Genomic DNA, 21,585 nt, shown 5'->3' on the forward strand with positions numbered 1-21,585 from the left:
GGTTCTAATAATGCGATATCGATTGCGTCACGAAGCATTTTATAAATAGAGAGATGGAGACGATCACGTGCTGGATGAAGCTGTCAATGAAGTCCTCAATCAGGAGGATGCGAGGCGGGGCGGCCAAAACCAAGCAGATGGTGCTTAGTATTGATCCAAAACAAGCACACACACACTTCCACTGACTAATGGCTCAATACTGGACCATTACAGGAAAAGCCCCCTCACTTTGTTTATTTGTCTGCAGGAGGTCGCTGGAGCTCCTGATCCTCCACCGGCACCATGCTGAAGTCTAAGCACACGGTGTGTTTAGCCTGAGTCCAAATGCGGCATGGTGAATTTAGTAGACTAGAAAAAAAAACATGCACACATGACACGAATCCCTTTCTGTACATTTTATTCACAAAATGTATTAAAATCCTCTGTACAGCGCCTCGCTAATGAGGTTCAGCAAATTATGCATGCATCTCCTACTCTTTTGTACCCAGTATGCCCAGCGATTTTTGATTTTGCAAGAGAAAAAGAAAACAAACAAACAAAACAAAACAAAAAAAAAACAGGGCAGAATTTCTAGTGTTAACCTATAGGGTAAGTCTGTGAGTAGCAGAGCTCATCAAGCATTACTGATTTCACATGCACTTTATAAAATAACCCAAAGGAAAAAAAGAGAAAACAATCTTTATCATTTAATATAAATACTTTTTATTTATCTAAATGTACACGTCTTTCTCAACCTACTCCTTCCTTATCTTCACATTATTGGTTTAATTTTTTATATAAAACTACCTGTCCATAGTTTCAGGTGATTGGATATGTATCTTCCTAAATCCTATGGAATCACAGTCTTTTTGAAAAAAAAAAAAGGTAATGATTACAGCAATATGGAAATGTGCTAAGCTTCAGGACTCGTCCTGGTATAACCTTGTAAAAATCTATTTTTAATCGTATCCATATATTTTCATTTTCATTTACTAAGTGAAGTCACCAAACACTGTAATGCTCATTAAAGAAAATCAAATTAAAAGCAAACCTCACAGCTCATTGTAAAATGTGCAGTTGTTAAAGAAAACGGTAAGGTAATCCAAAATACTACAGTTTAAAAGCCATTACTGTTATCCTTTAATTGGATTGCAGTTACTCTACAATGGAATTACCCTTTTTGTTTGGTTTTACTTTCATGTACAGAAGACTTCAACGACCGTAGACTTCAGGGGAAAAAAAAAAGAGGAGTTCAGAGCGGCAACCCTTCGTGAGTCAGCGCTCCTTTGATATTTTACAAACTGTAAATCACAAACAGATTTTTTAATCAAGCATGAACACTTCGCTTTACACACTCTCCGTCATACAAAACACACTCTTGGCAGTATCAGATGCGTGAATGATGACCTGGTTCTGTGGTGCGTAAAAGCCCAAAACCAGATCATTTTTCTCATCTCCGTGACTCCCGGCAAACGTTCAGAAGACAGTGGCAGCAGCACCAGAGTGTCGAGTGCGAACGGCGAACTCGCCGCCGTTCGGGCTGAATGGCGTTTCACTCCAATAACATCGATCTGCATTTTGAAACAAGTACGAGGTCACTGTAAGTGACTCACAGCAGTAGAAAAGCTATTGTCTAGTAACCAGCGTCGTACGGTGCACTGAGTAGATCTAATAAACTAATTCGAACACATAACCAGAGAAAATCTGGCGGGAGAAGGATGAAGAGTAATCTGAGCGTACCGATAACAAGAAACCAATTAGACACTTGTCATAAGATTAGTTAGTGTGTGTTTGTGTGTGTGTGTGTGTGTGTGGCACTTCAAAATGTGCTTAGGGTTGCAAATGATGGCTTTAGTTCTCCCGCTCACTATGTTTTCTTTTTATCACTGCGCCGTCCTTTTGTTTTGTATGAGTTTCAAGCAGAAAAGCAATATCACCGAGAATGAGTTGCATTGATTGGACTCTGAGTTCCATAAGGCACTGAGGGGAGGGAGCCGCGTGGGCCCTTCCCGTGACCAGTCGTGTCGTCATTGCAGATTATCGTGCCGTGTCCGCCCCAGAGGCTTCGGCTCGGAGCTCGAATCCCCGCGGTCCTGTCCTTTCATAGATCTTTAGTCACAGTTGTAAGGGGTAAATGGTTTCTAAAACCTGTGTCGAAATACAAAACAGAAGCAAGCATAAAAATGGTTAATAATTTAAATGAGCAGTTGCTAAAAAAACTTTTGTAAACAAACATTAGACTCTCCACAGTTGGTGTCAAGCAGCAGAACATACTGTACAATGAACCCAATCAGACACAAAACAATGCACTCAACACAGAATTAGTCCACTAGTGCTGTTGTGTGGTCACTATGGCAACAAAGCGTGACTTTGAAAGAGACACTGTTGTTATTATATGTTCCATTAGCACTGGGTTAAAGGTCAAACTGGTGGCTGCACTTTCCTTTAACATTAACGTGATTCATCAATCCATAAAATGCCCAAATAAAGAACCGATTTAAGTTTCACATCTGTCTGTGTGGACGGCGACGTACCTCTAGATCTTGACGCTCTCGGTTCCATATACATTGTAGCCTTCTCTGTATGTGGCAAAGTTCTGGGTGTTGGTCGGGGGAGCCGGCTTAAAATTCTGGGCATTCTTAGCCAATTTCAGCCGTTTGGTCTCTTGCCGTGATTTATAACAGAATTCTATGAGAGCCACCATCATGGCCAGCCCCAGCCCTCCGACCAGAATATAGAAGACCCCAGCCACATTGCTTAGGCTGAGAGCACTTGTCTTGTCCTGGGGGGAAGTGAATGACATAGTTAAGGCCTTCGCTGGGGCAAAAAAAGCAGCCTGTGTAACTGATCCTGAACTATTATAGAACTGCTTCACTCATGCTACCATTATGCTACCTGCTACCAGCTACGCTAACTAAGCCTGTAACGAGGCGCTAAGGCTACTGTATACTTTCATCTGAACTCATTTTCCTATTGTTTGCCACAAAGTCACGAGGAACTTCCGACGCTCAAACCGTTCTCCCCTGAGGAGAAGGAAGTTTATCCCTCCGCCTGCTGGTGAATGTAGAGCCCTCCCTTCCCTGCGCTGCTTCTACGCTAAGCGGCCTCTGCTCGTGACCATGTGAGGAAGCTGGTCAGTATCGCGTAGGTCGACAGCTCTAAAAAAGCCCTAACTTTTTCAGTATGTTCACCTGCCATGGCAACAACTGTCATACATTACAGTCAGATTCATAGATGAGTGTCAAAAACACCGAGGAGCTCACCATTTTGCTGCTGCTTACCTACCAAACATATTTATAAAAGATTTGTTCATTAGAGTTTTACTATTTGCAGTTTAACCCTATGAGTATGGATATATCCTATGGCTCTATGGACAGCAGAACCCCTCCCCCCTACCTGAGGCCTTCAGTGCATCTCAGAGGGTTAAATAGTGAGTTTATTACATTCCCCCAACTTCCTGTAATGCGCAAACAGAGCCCCTGACCTCGACTCCAAGCTGCCGCAAGTTTTAGAGGACACCCTACGGCGCACTCGGCGCTTAGAGGAGTCGAAATTCAAGTGAGTCATCACAATGAGAGGCTTCGCTTTTTCATCACACCACAGGAAGCCGGAGAATCTAATAGACGCATCTCCATGCAAACTAGTAACAACACAAATAAATCAAATTTTCATTAACAGTTTGGTAAATAGAAACAGCAGCATAATGGTTCGAGTATTATGAATGTCAAAAGTGGAAATGAGCGAAAATAGAATATAGCATTTTAAACCGCTGATTCATTTGAAACAGAGTAAATGAAGGGCACTTCAGCGATTCCCCCACAACATAATCATTACGTTTTTGACAAAAAAAGAGATTCTGTATTTTATATTGCATCAAAAAGTCATTTATATGGCATTAAATAAAAAAAAAAGAAAGGACTAGGGGAAGCAGTGCCTGTTTTAAGCCACGTGGAAACTGTTACAGTTTGTGGCAGAAAAACTAAAATATACAGATAAAAAAAAAGAAAATTTGTGTAGCAAATGAAAAAGATGTAAACTACAGATGTTATAGAAGTTTGGTTTTGCATATGAACAGTAAGTCAAAATGCAATTTGGAATCAGTACAAAAGACCTGCAGCGACTGACCTTACTTCCAGAGTCCTTGGTTCCACATTCACCCTTATCGTACCACCATTTGTTTTTCAGCTTGTCTAAGATGCCTTGTTCACTGAGTTTCAATACTGCAAGGTTTACAGGAGTTCTTCACGTGGGAAATAACATAAATAACATTATATTATGTTATTTTATGTTATTCAACTTTTAAACTACTACATACTTTACAAAGCGATAAAGCAGGGCTCCTGGCCATGGCAACATCACAGAGAGCAGGCATTCTAGCTATTACCTGTGTAACCCCTAGTCTAAAGCCAGGACCTGCCCGTATCGCTTCGAGTAATCGGCAGACGCTGTTAGCAGGGCGACTGGCAGGTACAAGTGCAGTCTGCGAGTCTCGAATGTGGAGAATCGGCGGGAAAAGGTTTGGGAGCGTTGTAATCGCGGGGGCTTTGTGAGCGCGGCTGAACAAGTTCAGTCTAACAGAAGCTTTGTCTCAGCAAACAGAAAAATCCAACAGCAGCTTCTCATTACAGCAACGTCGGCGCAGTCCTGCGACGGCTAATGCTACAGACGCCGCCGTGACAACAATCAATCCTGAAGGTATTACAACCAATTTCGAAGTCAAGCAACTACGCCTAAAAAGTGTAAGCTTAATTAATTCTTATGTGTTCTGTCCCGACACATCGCTGAGAAAACTTTATCTCCCAATTATGCCAGATTAGTGTCAGATGAGTGTGTCTCGACTAAACGGCACAGAGCTGCAAGGCTGAGCTCAGACAAATCACTCCTCCCATATTTAGCTGCAGCAGCATGATCTCACATTCGTGTTTCTTGCCACTCGATGTATGTGGATGTACTATTGCGGCATCAAAATTTCCATCATATCCTATTGCCGCTAGTTACTTAACAACGATCCCATTTCGTGCCAAGGCTGGATCATCTGCGGCTCGGGTCAATCTTGGTAAAAGTGGAAAGCAAATTGGAAGGAAAGAAAAATAGTGCATCAATAAATGAGCAACCTGGCGACTCCCTAGGAAGAATGTCACCCAAGGGGATCGGCGCGATGCATAATGCACTGAGAGAAGATTACACCACTGTATATCCCTCATAGCCAATCTGGAGAAACGGACTGTGAAGGCTAGTCCATTGTCTTGGCTCAGGGAGACATTGATTAACAATGCAATTACCCTGTAACATGCTCGGTGTCTGAAACTCAATCTAAACCGCGCTGTGTTGCGCCTGGGGCCAGGAAAGAGCTGCAGCGACTGTGTGAGTGTGCACGGTCCCGGTGCTGGCTGGAACACGGCGCTATAAGCGGGTACAGGGTCAAGTGTTGCAACATTTGATTGCTCCGGGCTGATTTATTCCAGCCAAACTGGCCTTAATCACAGAGTCCTGGAGCGTTGGATCAAGCCAGGAAGCGGACAGACAGCGCACGCATCCTGTAGGCGTGCATGATAAAAAGCCTGGCAACAATGTGGGACCCTTGCATCGCTTCAGAGAGATGCTTTCAAGTGGCACCTGTGTGCCCTTTAATAGCACAGGGAGCTCTCCTGAGCCACAGAACGCAGCAATGTTGGCAGTTCAACCAGAGAAAGAGATGACGGAGCAATTGTTTTTTTTTCAAAATGATCCAGTAATACATAATTAGATCTGCGCCTCATGCAGTCTCTGGTGGTGATGATATTTTAGCAGTCACCGCAGTCTGACTGTTCACATCGGTTCGAGCCAAACCGTGACGAATGGCTTCGAGTGTGTAATGACACCATGGGACCTTGCAGCTCATCTATAATCCAGCCAATTACATGACCCATATCATCACACGTGTGCTGATGGTGTCACTTGCCATTAACCTCTATTGTAAAGCATATAATACATTTGCCGTATATATAAAACAAAGCCCAGGAGCTTGGGACAAAGGTTGTCAGGGGTGAGTGATGACTCACGCACACGTACAGTGTCTCCCATAATGGAAACATCATTCATCATTTAATCGCATGGGGAAGAGGGATGGATGTGGTCGGGGGGGTCACAGCGGGGCTGTTAATGAGCAGGGCCGGTGGAGTCCAACCACACGGGGCCTTTTTTTTGCTTTGTCCCCTCCGGACTCCGCCGTTCCCCCGTTTGCTGTGGCCGATGCAGCACGTGCGAAGCAGTGGGGCGTTGAAGTGCTGCAAAGCCACTCGTTCAGAGGATTAGCACACTTCACCTTTGTGAGGGAAAAGCTGGAGGTTGTGGCCTTTCCAATGCAGAAATGTTATCTTGGAAACATTGTGGAATTACATGTGTTACATTGTGTTTTAACTCCAGCTACAGATACGACTCAGTCTCTGATACCGGCGGATTTTGCCCAAAGGCACAGGAGTAAATTACAGAAAGAAACCTTCTATCAAACCGATGGTTTCGATATTGAACATCTCCAAATCTTGATTACCAGGTAATGTTTTTCTGCTGGCTAAGCACAGGCTCCTTAGTTGGATCTTGAGCTGTTAAACACACTTGTCAGACCACCAGCTCATTTGCTGATCTGCTGTGGGGCAGCAGCAGGTCGATTGTGGGCAAACAGTTGGTTGGGTTCTGGTTGGGTTCTTCTAACAGCCTTGCCGATTACTCTGCACTATGGTACCCGATTGTGGTGACATCGAGGCTGACCTTGGAGTCACCTCCCCCGCTGCCGCACTCTCCCTTGTCGTACCACCATTTGTTTTTCAATTTGTCCAAGAGGCCTTGCTCATTCAGTTTTAAAACTGCCAGGTTAACAGCATTTCTTGAAACGATAAAACATAACTTGTAAGAAAATGCACAGGTGCGTGAGAAATCTAATGCAAAGCATCATAGTAATAGATCGTGGCAGTGAGACTGCCACTGTCAAAGCAGGGGACTTATGCACAGAGTCCATTTTATCGGAATCGTCTAGGAAAGGACAAATTGCTTGAGAATTTAAGGAATGTGGAGAAGAAAGGCTCATATAAGGTGGAGAAAGTGTTAAATCTTGGAAAAGGTGGCATAAAGGGTTACGTCGTTTAAACTGAAGTGTGCGGGATGGGGACACTTGTCATTGAGAAGAAAAGTAACAACAACAAACATCATGCAATTAACATTCGTCACAAGTGACAGCGCAGCTTTAAAAGGCTAAATTGAAAAACCATCGAAGTGTTAAATTAAAAGTGACAACACAACAGTCAGGTAGGACAGCACACGGGACAGAAGGAGAGAGCGAGGGAGAGAAAAGAGTAAGAGTAAGAGAGACATAAACAGGGAGCGATCGTTAGCTTTAGCTGTTTTATCTGCATATGACTCCTCTACCGTCAAAATAGCAAATACACAGAAGAATCAATTATTAGCGTCACTTTGCTGCACAGAAAGACATGTTACCATTACCTCTGTGTCCACAACAGAACAAAACAAACAGGAGGAAGAGAATGACAGGAGGACATCAGGGTAGGTGGAATACTATAACAACAAGAGGATATTGTTATATTATCCCACCCACCTTAATGCTGAGCCTTTGGGCGTCGCCACGCCGTAGCCTTTGGAGTCCAGGTTCCCGCCCACTTTCATGGTGTCGCACGGCTTCCGCTGCTCGATGTACTCGTTCATGGTGGACTCGAGCAGGAAGGCGAACTTGCCCTTTGACTTTCGCACCCGGGCCACGCCGTCGGGCGTGGTCTTAACAAACACAGAGGGCTCGGCGGATTTCATGTACGACCACATCTTCTCGTACACGGCTATTTTGGATCGCTGTGCAGAGAGGAGACAGAGAAGACGCGTCGGTTTAGAACCCTCAGCAGCTCATGTGCGGAATGGATTTTGTAGGGTTTTTGTGCTTAATGATCATTTCATTTGCACTGGCGTCATGAAGTATTTATAGACATCTCGGAAAGCGGCAGAGTGATATCTTTAAATACTTCCACGAAATGTACTGTAGCTTCTAGACTGTTCGCAAAATCATCAAGTACAAGAATTTACAAAATCCATTTTTTTAGCAAGTCGCAGTCTTTAAATATGATGATTTGCTGCTCGGGGCTCTGATTCACTGGAATGAAGATCACACATCACCTGTACAATAAGTAGCGTCGTGCAAATTGGGTTTCAGTGGAAATCATAGCATTTGTTGGCTCAGTTATGCAAAAATATGTTCAGCAGTTAAACCTTTGTAACTGTGAACTGTGGGTAATAATAAGCTTTGGGTAAACTTCTTGCAAATTGAGCCTCAGTGAGTCATTTGGGGCCTTGATTTACAGTTCTAATTTAGCTTGTACATCTTATTACAGTCATTTATTTCAACAACACTGTCCTTAATGTATCATCTCTGCTGCGACTCGAAGGCGATGCGCAGGAGAAGTGAAGAAAGCTGAGCAGACACAAGGCAACTCATCACAAAGTGACACAGATGAGCGTATTTCCAGCGCCTGGGGTCAGGCTTAGGCAGCCTGTAAAATGTGGGGGAGTTGAGCGCTATCTATAATAAGCATCAATTAAATTATTCAATGCCGCTGGATTTATTTTGGCATAGGCATTTCACACTTTGAAAAGATTCTGGTCCGAGCAGTGATGAGCCACTTTCTGAGTGGCGCTGCCTGTTCTGAAGATGGGATGACACATTAAAAAGTACTTTCTTTTAGTGAAAGCCAGGGGAAGATGAGAGGGTGGATGGTTTTCAAGAACCACAGAATCAGAGCATCTTCTGTCGACCAACAGCTTTTGTGCAGGATTGTAGACAATTGGTGAAAGACACACTGTCCTATGTTCAGTACATACATATACAGTATTTGCTCTTTGTACCTAAGTATTGCACACAATAATTTATATAAAATGACGTGTTTTTGCTACTGACCTTTTTAACCTAATAACTGTGATATCTGATGCTTACAGCATTTACATTTTTTATAATATATTTCTTATCACTTTAAAATCTCTTAATTTGACTTAAATCACTGGACTTTTGGTCTTTGTTGGAAAAAATGCCCAAAAGTCCTACTGTGTATATAAAGTATATCTGATCTTTTCGTTTATAAATAAGCCACTACATTAAAGGCAAACCTCACCAATATTCAATGGGAATTGACCAAAATGACTTTGGGTAATATTTAAGAATAAAGGGACACTCAGAGCGCTCCATAATTTCAATGCAGAGAAGTTATCATTTATTCATTTATATTATTATTTATGCTTTGCCCTGGGCTTAAAAACGACAACTAGTGCTTGTAGTTTTTTTGTCTGTTAGATTCAGTTGTGGTTCTTTCAGCGCAGAGACATGATGCATCTCTGCCAGACGCCAGCTCTCAGTTCTCTGCTGCAGGTGCTGGTTCCTCACAGGCAGCCTCGCCCTCCTCCATACTATGTAACTTGTTGTACTCTGGCTCATACAACTAACCACAACTAACACACTGTGCGTGCTGAAATACTCGCTGTCTCCTAAATAATCTACAGCAGGATCCTCGGCCATTGAATATTAGTGCTGTGCAAGGAAAACAATGGCGGACTGAGCAGTTGGCCCCAGCAGGCTGGCTCCGCCCCCCTCTTAGCCTGGCCATTGCTGGGGCAGGTACAGAGGAAAAGGAAGCACTAGTTGTAGCCTGCGAGTCGGAGGCAAAAAGTGTGTCCAATGTCAGAAAACTTTTGCAGAGAATTGAATGATAATTTCTCCACATAGATAATATAGAGGAATCTGAGCGTCTCTTCATTCTTCCATACTACCCAATGTTGTTTTGGTCAGCCCTCATTGAAAATCAGTGAAGTTTTCCTTTAAAAAAGGTTAATCAGTACAGTACCTTCAAAATGCTCCATACAGTATGGCAATGAGCTCATAGTCATTTAGGAATACACAGTGAATCATAACGAGCACTGATGGTGTTTATGTTGTTTACATGTAAATCATGTAATTTTAAGATAAGAAGCACTTAGATGACAGCAAACGCTGGACTCTGCATTTGCATGTTTAAACATCAGCAGCCGGACCCATCACCCCTGTGAACTAGTAAAAGCAGATCCATCTCTAATGCACTTCTATTAATAAACACAAAGCATTACCCTTGGCCTTATGGAAGCGCTCGACTGGCTTCACGTAATCATACATCATTTGTTTGTAGGCATTTTGTCACAGAGCATGAGATCAAGGGTGAAGATCGGATGCGACAGCAACAACACAAATTAAAAGTCTGCCTGATGAATGTTCTCGGCTCTGATGGGAAAAAAAAGCCATGAAGTTGGGATATTCCATTCTAATGCAAATACAGCGAATGGGGTGGGGCCTGACAACAGTAAGAAATAGATGCAGTGTTTTTGTTGACAACAGTCTTGTTAAATGTGTTCCATTTGCATGTGTCAGACATCATGGAGAGGACACAAGTTTGGAGGACAATTTCCCCAAAGGCCGGGGGCTTGCCTGTTCGGGAGTAGAAAGAGCTCCAGACGCCTCCTCAAATGAAGAGAAAGGAATGGATGTGGGCATTGATTACTGACGGCAGAGTGTGCTGCCTCGGTCGATTCATCAATATAGGAAGAGGCGCAAGGCACAAGCAAAACTTAAATGGGCTTATTCCACTGTAAGTAAAGCCACCAACAAGATGCTTCGAGCAGATTCTGATGATGAGAGAGAGCGAGAGGAAGAGGGAGGCGAGATGCAGTGAGAGCCCAGTGGGGAAAGATAGATATTTGATTATAGACTGCTGGCACACAAATGTGCACACAGTAGTCCCAGGAACACGCACACATGCAGTCCCCGCGCATGAACACGTACAGCACAGAGCCCAGAGTCTGTTGTCGTCTTTAAAGCCCACTGATCTACACAACTCCGTCTGTGGTAGCCATTTAAATTTCATTGGGGGAATCGTACTGTAGTTGCAGAAGTCCGTCATTGGGGGAACAGACACTCTGTAGTGCAATTAGCTCCAGCTACGCACGGGGCTCTGTCCTTCACAGCATGTAACTCAGCGTCCTGCGGCATTTGAAGTGACACTTAGACAATTAACAGAGTAACGGCATTGATAAAAGTAACATGCCTCAGTGTTGAGGAGCCCGCAGACAGCACAGCCCACCGCGCCTAAACGTCTCATTAGCTCTAAAGCCGTCGTGGCATTGTTGTTTGTTGTCACATCATCAGTGCAGGTGTTCCTCCCGCACGTCTGTCTGAAAACTGGACTAGTCACAGAGACAGACGGGCTCTGACCTGAACCGACGACTAGAAACAACAGGACGTGTCTGGATGGGGACGAGATCAGCTGGAGCTAAGGGAAAAGCGGAGGATCGGTTCTTTTCCTACAACATGAGTCTGTGAGACCATATTCAAAATACAAGCAGGTACAGTATGAAGGAAATAAGAAAGACTTGGATTTACATACTTATATTAGTATAAATGATTATTATAAATATAAATGACTGATGGTTTATATTTTATTGTGGCTCTTCCAGGTAACAGCTCCTCTGGACTACAAACTATAATGATCTCTTGTTTTTATACACATGGGTCTGGGTTTGTTCGATGGTGTTGTGACTCGTCATTTGGCCCAATCGAGGTACCAGGTCCCATGAACTGCAGGTGACATCATTTTCGAGCCTATTGCACCATTTTAACCATGACAGTACCCAGCGACTGCGCCTGACAGCCTTATGGCTCTTCATTACGTCACATGCCATCCGACTACACTTTAAATACAGGAGGACGTGTTTATTTTGTATTCCCATCCTTCTGCACAGGAACAATACTAAAGCTGTATGAAAGTAACAACTCACTTTGACAGAAGGCAAATATTTTGCCTGCGGGCCTGTTGCCGACCCGACTGTCGCCGCAGGGGAGAGTTCCTCCGTCGCACGCCGCACACAGACTCTGCGAGGTGAAATGCTTGTTTGTCAAACTTTTTTAATCTTTGGGGACGTTCGTGACACACTGGTGGAGACAGATGGAACAGACAACTGGGGTGGAAGAGGGTGTAGGTGGTGGTGGAGGGAGGAGGGGTCGCTTCTTTCTGTCCTTTTAAAGATCATTAGTGCATCGGTTGAATCTAGTTCCCATTCTGTCATTCCAGAAATCTCCAATAACGTCATTAAAATGTCTGGGAAGGGGGCAAGTGATTAAAGTCCAAAGTCAAAGCGAGTGCCCTCTGCTTTTTTTAAATAACAACTTAATCCGTATTGATTCAGACTCGCGCGGCGTAGCCAGACCTCTGTCCGCTGGCCTTCGAACTGCAGCCTCCTTTTATTCCTCTTTTCATTAAACAGCCCCCCCGTGCGCTCCACTGCTTGCGTATCTTAAAGGCCATCTCCAACAGACAGCCACCGCTGCATTTCCCCCGCCTTCCATTTTGTTTGTGGCCATCACCACTTTCTCCCAATATCCTGTGTGCCAGGACTACCTGTATCTCAAGTATGCAGAAATGAAAGTTGAGGCTCTGGGGGTGTACTTTGTCATTGAAGTGGCGCTGGCTGCGGCCTGCATACCAATGCCCGCTTCTTTGAAGCTCGTTGCTGGACTCCAGTAGCTCCTCGGGTGCCCGCTGTTGCTGCTCATCTAAAGTTGGACGAGGCCCCGTGAGGACGATGCTTCCCCTCGCCTATCTCCCGCCAGTCTATCATCGCTCTTGTCAGCCTTCCCCTTTTATGCAAACAGCCTCTAATCTTTCGAGTAGCCCCCCCTTCACTCACACTGTACCCAAACAGAAAGTGACAAGCGCTCGGGGAGCGGCGTTACACAGTGCTTCATGTGATCGCAGGGCAACCTATAAGGTTTTTCTTGTCGAAATCCCGTTGCCAGCTTCTTTTCATGCAGCTCTGGCCTAATGCAGGTCTGCTGTGCATAAAAAAAATACTTATTAAACACTGTGTTGGACCATGCGGAAGATATAGTGTCTGTGCCACAATAGCTGAGACGTGAAATTGATTTTCATGCTTAGTAAAACGCATTGGTAACTGCACTCAAGCCGCTGTTCCCATCTCTGTCACACCTGCAGATCAGTAAGATGCACGATGTTTGCCGTCGAGGCTCTGGGTAATAAATAATCTTCTGAAGGGGGAGCAGAAAACAATGCGGCGATCACATTTCTCAGTGCAATTATCATTGGCTCATTGTTGCCCAGTTAAATGAGGTGAATGGAAGGACAGCAGTGTGGTTGTCTTTGATGGTCTCACCCGGGTCTTTACACATAATTAAACAGCCCATTTTATCATCTCAGCCGTTATTACAATCCAGCTTCTCCTTCAATGTACGTTTCAAAATGTAACCGAGCCAAGTCTTTTGATGGAATAAAACCTCATCAGGAGGATAAACATGGCCTCGCTGGTGCGACTCGTCATTTTCTAATCATCGAAAAACACAAATATTCGACTGACGGCGTGAAAAGATCCGTGACAGGAATTAAAACGACGAAACGGGCCGTGGCGGCGAGGAGGCGCGTGACAGCTGCTACGCGGAGAAGGGGAGCGGCACAAAGCTTGTAGCCGTCCCGCATTGTGTGAAGGTGAAGAAGCAGACAGGGAGACGGAGCAGGAGAGGGGGTCCGAACCAGTGGCGCAGTCTGGGGAAGAGAAGCCAAGTTCCCGGAGCGGTCCCCGTCCACGGGCTCCCCGCCCAGCTGTCCCTGTTGGCCGTGGGTTTTCAGGGGGGCTCACACTCACGCGTTCGCTGCCAGCGGCGGGGGGGGGCGAAGACAAAGTTATTGGGTTTTTATTTTTGTTGATTTAAAGGTCGAGGTAAATCCTGAGTTTGTACTTCGTCCTCGTCAGCTTTGTAGAAGGAGCCAGGTGAGCTCATCAAAAATTTAAAGGCAGCGGGAGACGATGACATATGTCTTGTTTGAAACGTTGGACTTGATTTAAAATTTCCAGCTGGCTGATGCCGTGCGGGTCTAATTAAACCTGAATGCATTTCCTGAAAAACAGATCTGAAATAGAACTTGAACTCCTATTAATCAGTGTGTGTGTTTTTTTTCCTTGTCAGCTTTCTGCAGCTTTAATTAAAAGTCCCTTGGAATAGTGGCTCACACATGTCATTTCCTATTTGAAGACACGGGGATGTAAGTAGGGCACTCATTATGCAGAATGCAGGCAAAGTGGCAACTCTCTTACCACCAGCAGACCTTACGATGCCTTATTGTCAGGCTGGCACTGTAGCTGGATTTGTTATTGGCATCCATCTTGTCTGTGACACCTATACTCGCGGCATGGGGCTGTGCAGAATTGCTGATGAAAGAGAAAGTGATGAGGGGCTTTGCGGGGCGTCTCTCATGGAGAGCATTTATTATACTGCCTTTTACAGCCAGTGTTGCCTTTTTTTACCCAATTAACACCGAAGCATTTTAAACACCGGGCTTTAAAAGACACTATCTTGTCCTTCTTTGTCTGTGAAAACATGGATTTGATTTTGCATTTTGTTGTTCTCAGAAATTCAACCCAGGGGTAATACAAATGAATTGCTCTCTCTGCCAACAGGCTGCAGCTGTGAAACATATGAATTGTCTCTCTCCCGCTGATGAGTAATGAGGGAGCGTGAGATAAAAGACTGTCATATTGCCTTTTCGTCATCACACAGAGTGCTGTTTCATTAATTCTTTCTTTTTCAATGTATTGCTCGGAGAACGCGGCGGATTGGTGGGCCCCCCTCGGGATTTCACAGCGACGACCCGATCAGCCTAAAGGAGGCGTGCTGATGAACTCCTGGATGCTTTCAACAACTCATATACGTTCGCTTTTAGATTTGAGCTCATTCGTGACTTAATTGCACGGACGGTCCCGAACGTGGCGGAGACATAACTTCTTCCACCAGAACTGCCTTCAGCTCTATTTGGCTCTGTTTGACCTACAGGGCTCCACGTCATCGGGTCCAATTTGCCGGCCACGGTCAGCCAGCTAATTATATCCCACGAGCTGGACCCTTCTGCGTCTGAGGCTGATATGGGTGTTTTGATGAGCCTCCTGTTTTTATCACCTCCGAGTCGCTCGTGTTGTTATCACGCTTTCTGCTGACAGCACCCCCCACCCCCGCCTCAAGGTTGTGCGCGGCAGCATAAATTTCACATTCGTGTCACCAGAGTTCAAGAGCAGCTTTTGTGTCAACGCGTCTGATTTGGTGCGCTCTAGCGCGGGTCAAGAGGCAGAAAATGGCAAAGTTCAGGACTTTACTCACAGTCGCTTCACGACTGCTAAATGTTTATGCATTATCTGCCATTTCGGCTGCCGATGGCTGATTAGTCAGATGCCGCGTGTGCGTGTGAAGCAGAAGCAGCTTGTTGGCTCTACTCACCCTAAAGAACTCTTTAGTGGAGCCTGAGTCTAGGGTGCCATATGCTATCTCTGTCTGCTTGGCCAGATCCTCAGCGCTTTCTATAGGAGAGACCATCCTCTCCACGGTCAAGAAGGCGGCCAAGTTGGCTGTGTAGGAGGAGATGATGATGAGGGTGAAGAACCACCACACGCCGCCGACGATTCGGCCCGACAGAGACCTGCAAGAACGCAATCACACAAGGACACGTGGTGTGAAGCTGCTAAAAGAACTACCAGTTGTGTTTAATCAAACTTCTTCAGAGTTTTCTTTCTAAAACAACCTGTTATCGTGCCAGCAATCTACAGGAGCACATTTCCAAGTAAATAGGTCAAGTTGTTTGAAATGCAATCCAAACATTTAATTAGCTGCGAAACAATTCTGGTCAGAGTTTGTTTCGAAGTCTCACTAAAGTATTCATGAAACCGTTCCAGCAATAATAATTTTAGGGTACAACCTGACACGATCGCTTGCAAACATTCAGACGAGGGAGGAAACCACAACGCTGACCCACCTGGGAGAGATGTCGCAGCCCTGCTGCATGAAGGCGCCCAGCGAGAACCACAGGGAATTGAAAATGCCAAAGTCATTGGGCGGATCGGGGGGCGTCTGCGGGTCTTTGGTCTCGTCCTGGTCCTCGAGGTTCCACTCGTAGGGACTGAAGCGACTGACCAGGAACAGGACCACGCTCACCCCGATGTAGGCGAACACTATGCACATCCAGATCTCGTAGGCCAGCGGGTCCAGGAAGGAGAACACGCCAGGCTTGGACTTTTGTGGCTTCTTTATCATAATGGAGATGCCCAAGCTCATAAATGGCTTGGAAAAGTCTATGACCTCCTCTCGCACCAGAGTAATGGTGAGAGGTGCAACAGCTATATCTGCTCTCTGGAAAAAGGGACACGCACAGCAAGGATTAGTTACGACCTGCATGAAGATTTGGGGCAGTTTAAGTGTATGTGCTGTATGTGTGAATGACTGGATCTGAAGAGGAAGCGTAAAAAATACATAGTTATCAAACATTTTACACATGATCATAAGAAAAAAAGGCTCTGATTGTTGCGCAAACACACACAGAAATGAAGAGGAGTCTTTGACATTGCAGCTCAAACGTCTTCATACAGAGACGTAACTCGTGTTTCACGAAGAAGAAAAAGAAGAGTTAAAGATAAGCACAGGTTCATGAGGGCACTGCAACATTTTCACAGCGACAGCTTGGAAAGAATCCACCAAGGCAGATGGGAGTTTGACCAAGTGTTACTTTAATCAAGACCCAATGAGAGACAGAGGGGGAAAACGCTTCACTTGCTGGATTATTTAAATTAAATAATTCATTGTTAGAAACTCAAGCTGTTCCTGTGTAGGTACGAGTCTTAATAACCATCAATGTCTATAGCTATAATCTTAAACAGTAAAGACCTGTGTGCTTTTTGCTCTCTTACAGTAGGTCTTTGTATTGTTGTGCGTTGTTTTGGGTGAACCTTGAACAAATCACACACCCGGCGCTGAACGTGTTGTACAAGGTGAAACCAGGAGCAGCACAAATAGGCCCCCTGTAAACACCACGGCTTTCTTTGCGCCGTCAACACAATATTGTGAAGGGCTATAACCATTTAATCCTCACGCAGGCGTAAGCAGCGCTCAATCAATGGCGAGGGAAACAAAGCAATAAAGAGCAGCCTCGGGCCTAACCTTTAAAAGACAACTAAAATCAAATTAATTTACTGGTCAAAAGGTCAAAATGTACAAAACTATTAGTCCCGACCCACCTGCTGTAAAATTACAGGCCTGGAAAGGCTTGACAGCGACGCGATTGGGCTATTTTTTTCACCTTCCGTCTGCGGGGAGTGGACTTTTCCCATTTGAAAGATAATTTGGTGGCGATAGCACATCAAACCAGGCAATCTCTCAGGCTGATAGTTGGGAAATTGAACAGATGAGGACGCCTAACCCTCATGCATTTAGTATTTGGCCCCTGTTCAACTATTGTGGTCTCGGAGAGAGGTGAGAAAGAGGAAAGTGGGGGGTGGAGGCTTGGGGGGGGGGGGGGGGGTAATTTTGGAACGCTGGAGGTGTTGCGAGAGCTGGAGCGCTCTGTCAGATGTAAAACACGGCGTGACCCGCCGCTAATGCGCAAGGTTCGACCTTTATGGAGCACGACGCATATGGATCTTGTTGGTTCAAACCACAAACCACCATTTAGCTGTTGATACTAAAGCAGATTTTCTCAGCTGTGAATTTACGGTGTGGCATATTCATCATGCACATCAAACATTGAACATAATTACACAATCACTTCAAAGGCCTACAATCTTTCATTCATCAAAGTGATTACAGTGTGTTTGCCATATGGACTTATTGTTTTCATGTACCTACCTCTGTTTCGACTGTAGAGAGAGAGAGAGAGAAAGGGAGAGAGAGCTTGAAGAAGAAAGCCGGAGAGAGAGAGAGAGAGCGAGGGAGAGCTTTCTAGACTAAGCAAGAAAGATTAATTGCAATGAACAGCACTGAGAAATGATTTCATTTTCTCCGTCTCAAGATGATCACCAACTCCCCAGTGTTTGAGGCTGCGTTTGACAAAATAACTCACTGCTGAGTTTCCTGACACAGAGTCGGGCTCCGACGTGGGCAAGAGCTCATGGGCTCGCCCTTGGGTTGGTGATAACCTTAAGACAGAAAAATGAGATCTCCTCTCATGTTGAAGTTCCTTGCAAACTGTCATGTAATCGGCGCAATCCCGGCTCCCCAGTACTCACCCCATAGACCAGTTCACCCACCATCCCGTTCCACGTCTTGGTGTCTGTGTCTCGGGCTCCATACTTCCCATCCATTACTATAGACAGTTTGTACTTAATTCCAACATGTTTGGCAATCTCAGATGCTAAATCCACGCAGTAGCCTTCATATCTGTCATTCCCCTCCAGATGCATATAATTTTTCTTGTACATCACATAAGGAGCTTCCTGTTGATTCAAACACACGCTGGTTTATTCACACCCATGCCGCAGCACACGTTCGCTTACATTGAAAAGATGCACACGTGCACGCTCACATCTGTATGCACACACACACACACACACACACACACACACACACACACACACACACACACACACACACACACACACACACACACACACGCACACCCGCACACACACACATTTAACATTTTATAATTAGCTGTAACCACATCCATGCAGGCATGCACACACAGATGATGCCCTATTAATGCACTGATAACAGCAGCGTGAGCATGTCGTCCCGCTGCCTTTACTGTGGCAGCCCACAGACACCAAGCCAGTAACCTCCCCAGCTGTTATAGGCCAATTAAATAATAAAGGTTGATTAGGAGATGCGAGTATGTTTCTGCAAAGCTACACTGAGATGTGGGAGGGCTGGGAGTCATTGCTGGGCTTGGTGTGGGTCAGCTCGCAGGTGGGCGGAGATGGGAATGGAGATGGGTTTCATAAGTAAATGCCAGTGACAGGCGAGGGATCAGAGAGTGCTCGTAGTATGTCAACGTATTCAAGCACATCACCCCAGTGCACAGCTAGAGGCCGTTCCATTCCAAAGTAAAACAAATAAGGAAAGGAAACAAAATAAGCTGCTATCGGCCTTTCAGGAAAATGCAGAAAGTCCTCCGTAAATAAAAGAATTAGACGGGAGAGCAGGACGTGCTTGGCTCCTCCCCTTTCTTAAGGACGCGGCTGCAGCTCGTCTTTGCTCCCACCGGGCACGTCGTGCTCAGGGGAGCCGGCGTTGTCGTTACAGCCATACGCAATTAACGCAGAGTGCAAGTAGGAGAGCAATGGTTTGTTTGTTCTGTGCTGAACGTATCCCCTCACACATGTTCCCTTTTGCTGTTGTTGGACGGGATCAAGTCTAATGCGTCTGAGCTTTTTTGTCATTTCAGTTTGGTTGCAGAAGACGAGCAAATTCAGTCAATCGTACACACAATGAAACCTTTGCTACTGTAAATGTGTGTAGTGTAGTCTACCCTGACTGGAAGGTATACTTCAACACAAAACACATTGGGGGGGCAATACAAAATATATTGGAGAGAAATAAGAAGGAAGGTCCTAACCTTCTTATCCCTCCTCCAGTACTGATTATTTTGCTTTGCCCAACTTCAGAAACCATTGCAGTGTCATCCTCTAGTCATTCTTTGGCCAGTGTATCCCAAGTGTCATTGAACATTTACTTGATGAGGACAGGTAGGTCTACTTACGTATGCACGCATATGCTTTGTGTAACTGATGGAGTCAACCACTTATCATTTACAATATCATTGTGACGTCACTGCTACGACAGGCCACTGAAATATGGGAACTCAAAATGCTTTGACACCCACACGGGTACAGTCGAAACACTCCCCCCTGGCGGGGCCGACTGTTTCAACGTGTAGTGAGTGGATGGAAAGCAACACAAAAAAGATGTGGTTCTACCCGCCCAGGACAGAATGTATCACTCATCGGAATCAACACCATGACCTTGAGTGGCAGAATACGTGAAACACTTAAAACTGCACGGAAAGTGTACCATAATAGTAGTGACCACAATCGTTCGATTTTCCACTGAGGAGTCGTTGGAGACCTGCGGGTCCATAATATTTACAAATCGCGTGTACTCGTTCCAGTAGCCGATCTGCAAAGAGAAAATGGCGGTTAGTGGTGCGTTCCAGGCCGCTGACGGGATGCAAGAGAACAGAGTCCCAGGGGCCCGTTGTCTTCAGTGGGATATAAAAGCATCACAGAGGCTTTACTGTATTTGTATTGTTATGAAAATATGCCTTCGATTTCTCCTAATCATTTTAATTAGCCAGTTTAGCATGGGCGGGGTTGCAATACCCGCAGCACACCAACCTGCCCCCCAATTCCCTTCCACCTTCACTTTCCCCAGGTTTTACGGTAAATAATTGATATTCAGGCCTGTGAACACACGCTTAATAATTCAGCATAGCATTGCAGTGGCTCCCCGGTTTCATCAGTGCAGCCCTGCCATCACTGTTACTCTGTATTCTGCTGTACAGATGCTTAAGTCAAACCAATGTCAAGTGTTTGTTTGCCCAACTGAAATAATGGCTGCTCTGGCTCAAGATGAAACGTGTTGCATATGTTACTGCCAATAGTCTAACTGTTGCTGGCTAGGGTTTCCCCCCCTCACATCTGGTCCGCGTTTGCCTTTTTGCCTCAGATCTTTAAATATTTGGGCCAGACAGGTGCACGGGGGCGCCATCGATCGCCGAGCGGAGGCGCTAGGGAGCAACGGGCATCTCAGGCTTTGCGGTGTAATGCCAGGTTGGCGGGGGGGGGGGCGGTTACTGTGGATGTTTAGTCCTCGCGCTGCTTTCAGGGACGAGGCTGTGGGGAGCTGTGTCACTGAGAGCTGTGTCACTGAGAGCTGCTTCACAGGCGACGGCCCGGCCTCACCCTGAGCAGCGGGGACGGTTATCAGCCCATACATCACCGCTGACAGTCACAGCTAAGAACCTTCATCCTTTAACTATCGCCAGGGTGACTGGGGCTTCAGGTCCTGACAAACGGCTGCCCGGCCCGTCTCTGTCTCTCTCTCTCTCTCTCTCTCTCTCTCTCTCTCTCGCGCTCTCTCTCCCTCTCTCTCTCCCCTGACTTGCTCTCCCCATCCCTCTCTGCTGCTCAGTTTTGGCAGTGCGGGGATGATGAGGGTTGTGTGATGCTAATTGAAGTGCGGGCTTTAGGGGACTGGGAGGCAGGCGGCATAATCACACGTCCTATCAGAGCGAGCCCGCACTTATCCGGCTAACGAGATATTCACAGCTGCCTCTCAGAACTCAGCGAGGTTATGAAATAAAACCAGAGGTCATCATATGGTACCAGTTATAATGTGAATGCACCGGTGGGAATTACCATTTTGAAGAGGAGCCAGAGGAATTCTTGGATGTAATTGGTTATTCGAATGGTAATTACTGTCAGGAGAGGCCCAAAAAAATCCTATCTGCACTATCCCACAGGGAGGAAATGGTCCTCCATCATCCGTTTGATAGGACAGTTCCAGCTATCACATCGCAGGCTGCCCATGATTTGTGGCGCTCGCACAGTAATGCTCGTCGGCGCTGCAGCCGACCAAAGGCTGAGCGACGTCCCACCTCCGGACCCGCCTCATCGACGGGACGAATGCCTTTTGGGACAAACGTTTGCGTCTACGCCCCAAACGGCTCGAGCAGAACGGGGGGCTGAGCGTTTGGCACACCCACACATATGGCCACCACTCATCGGCTC

The 21,585-nt window shown here is 45.7% G+C and overlaps 1 protein-coding gene across 5 annotated transcripts in view; it reads right to left on the minus strand.

The window, feature by feature from the left end:
* Nucleotides 1-380: 380 nt before the first annotated feature.
* Nucleotides 381-21,585, minus strand: part of gria3b (glutamate receptor, ionotropic, AMPA 3b) — a 62,388-nt gene continuing 41,183 nt past the window's right edge. Inside the window, exons 9-16 of one of the 5 annotated variants that reach the window (XM_029164481.3) lie at nucleotides 19,868-19,972; nucleotides 18,085-18,291; nucleotides 15,843-16,216; nucleotides 15,311-15,509; nucleotides 7,568-7,815; nucleotides 4,105-4,219; nucleotides 2,514-2,761; nucleotides 381-2,127 (exon numbers count right to left, since the gene is read on the minus strand). In XM_029164481.3, coding sequence (XP_029020314.1) covers nucleotides 2,516-2,761; nucleotides 4,105-4,219; nucleotides 7,568-7,815; nucleotides 15,311-15,509; nucleotides 15,843-16,216; nucleotides 18,085-18,291; nucleotides 19,868-19,972 — 1,494 coding nt within the window. In that variant the 3' untranslated portion in view covers nucleotides 381-2,127; nucleotides 2,514-2,515. Of the gene's footprint in view, nucleotides 2,128-2,513; nucleotides 2,762-4,031; nucleotides 6,842-7,567; nucleotides 7,816-15,310; nucleotides 15,510-15,842; nucleotides 16,217-18,084; nucleotides 18,292-19,867; nucleotides 19,973-21,585 lie in introns of those variants that run through there. The other 4 variants (XM_029164482.3, XR_003787181.3, XR_008695884.1 and 1 more) reach the window with 4 other exon arrangements.

The sequence above is a fragment of the Betta splendens genome, chromosome 10 (assembly GCF_900634795.4).
Source record: "Betta splendens chromosome 10, fBetSpl5.4, whole genome shotgun sequence".
In the NCBI taxonomy this organism is placed as follows: domain Eukaryota; kingdom Metazoa; phylum Chordata; class Actinopteri; order Anabantiformes; family Osphronemidae; genus Betta; species Betta splendens.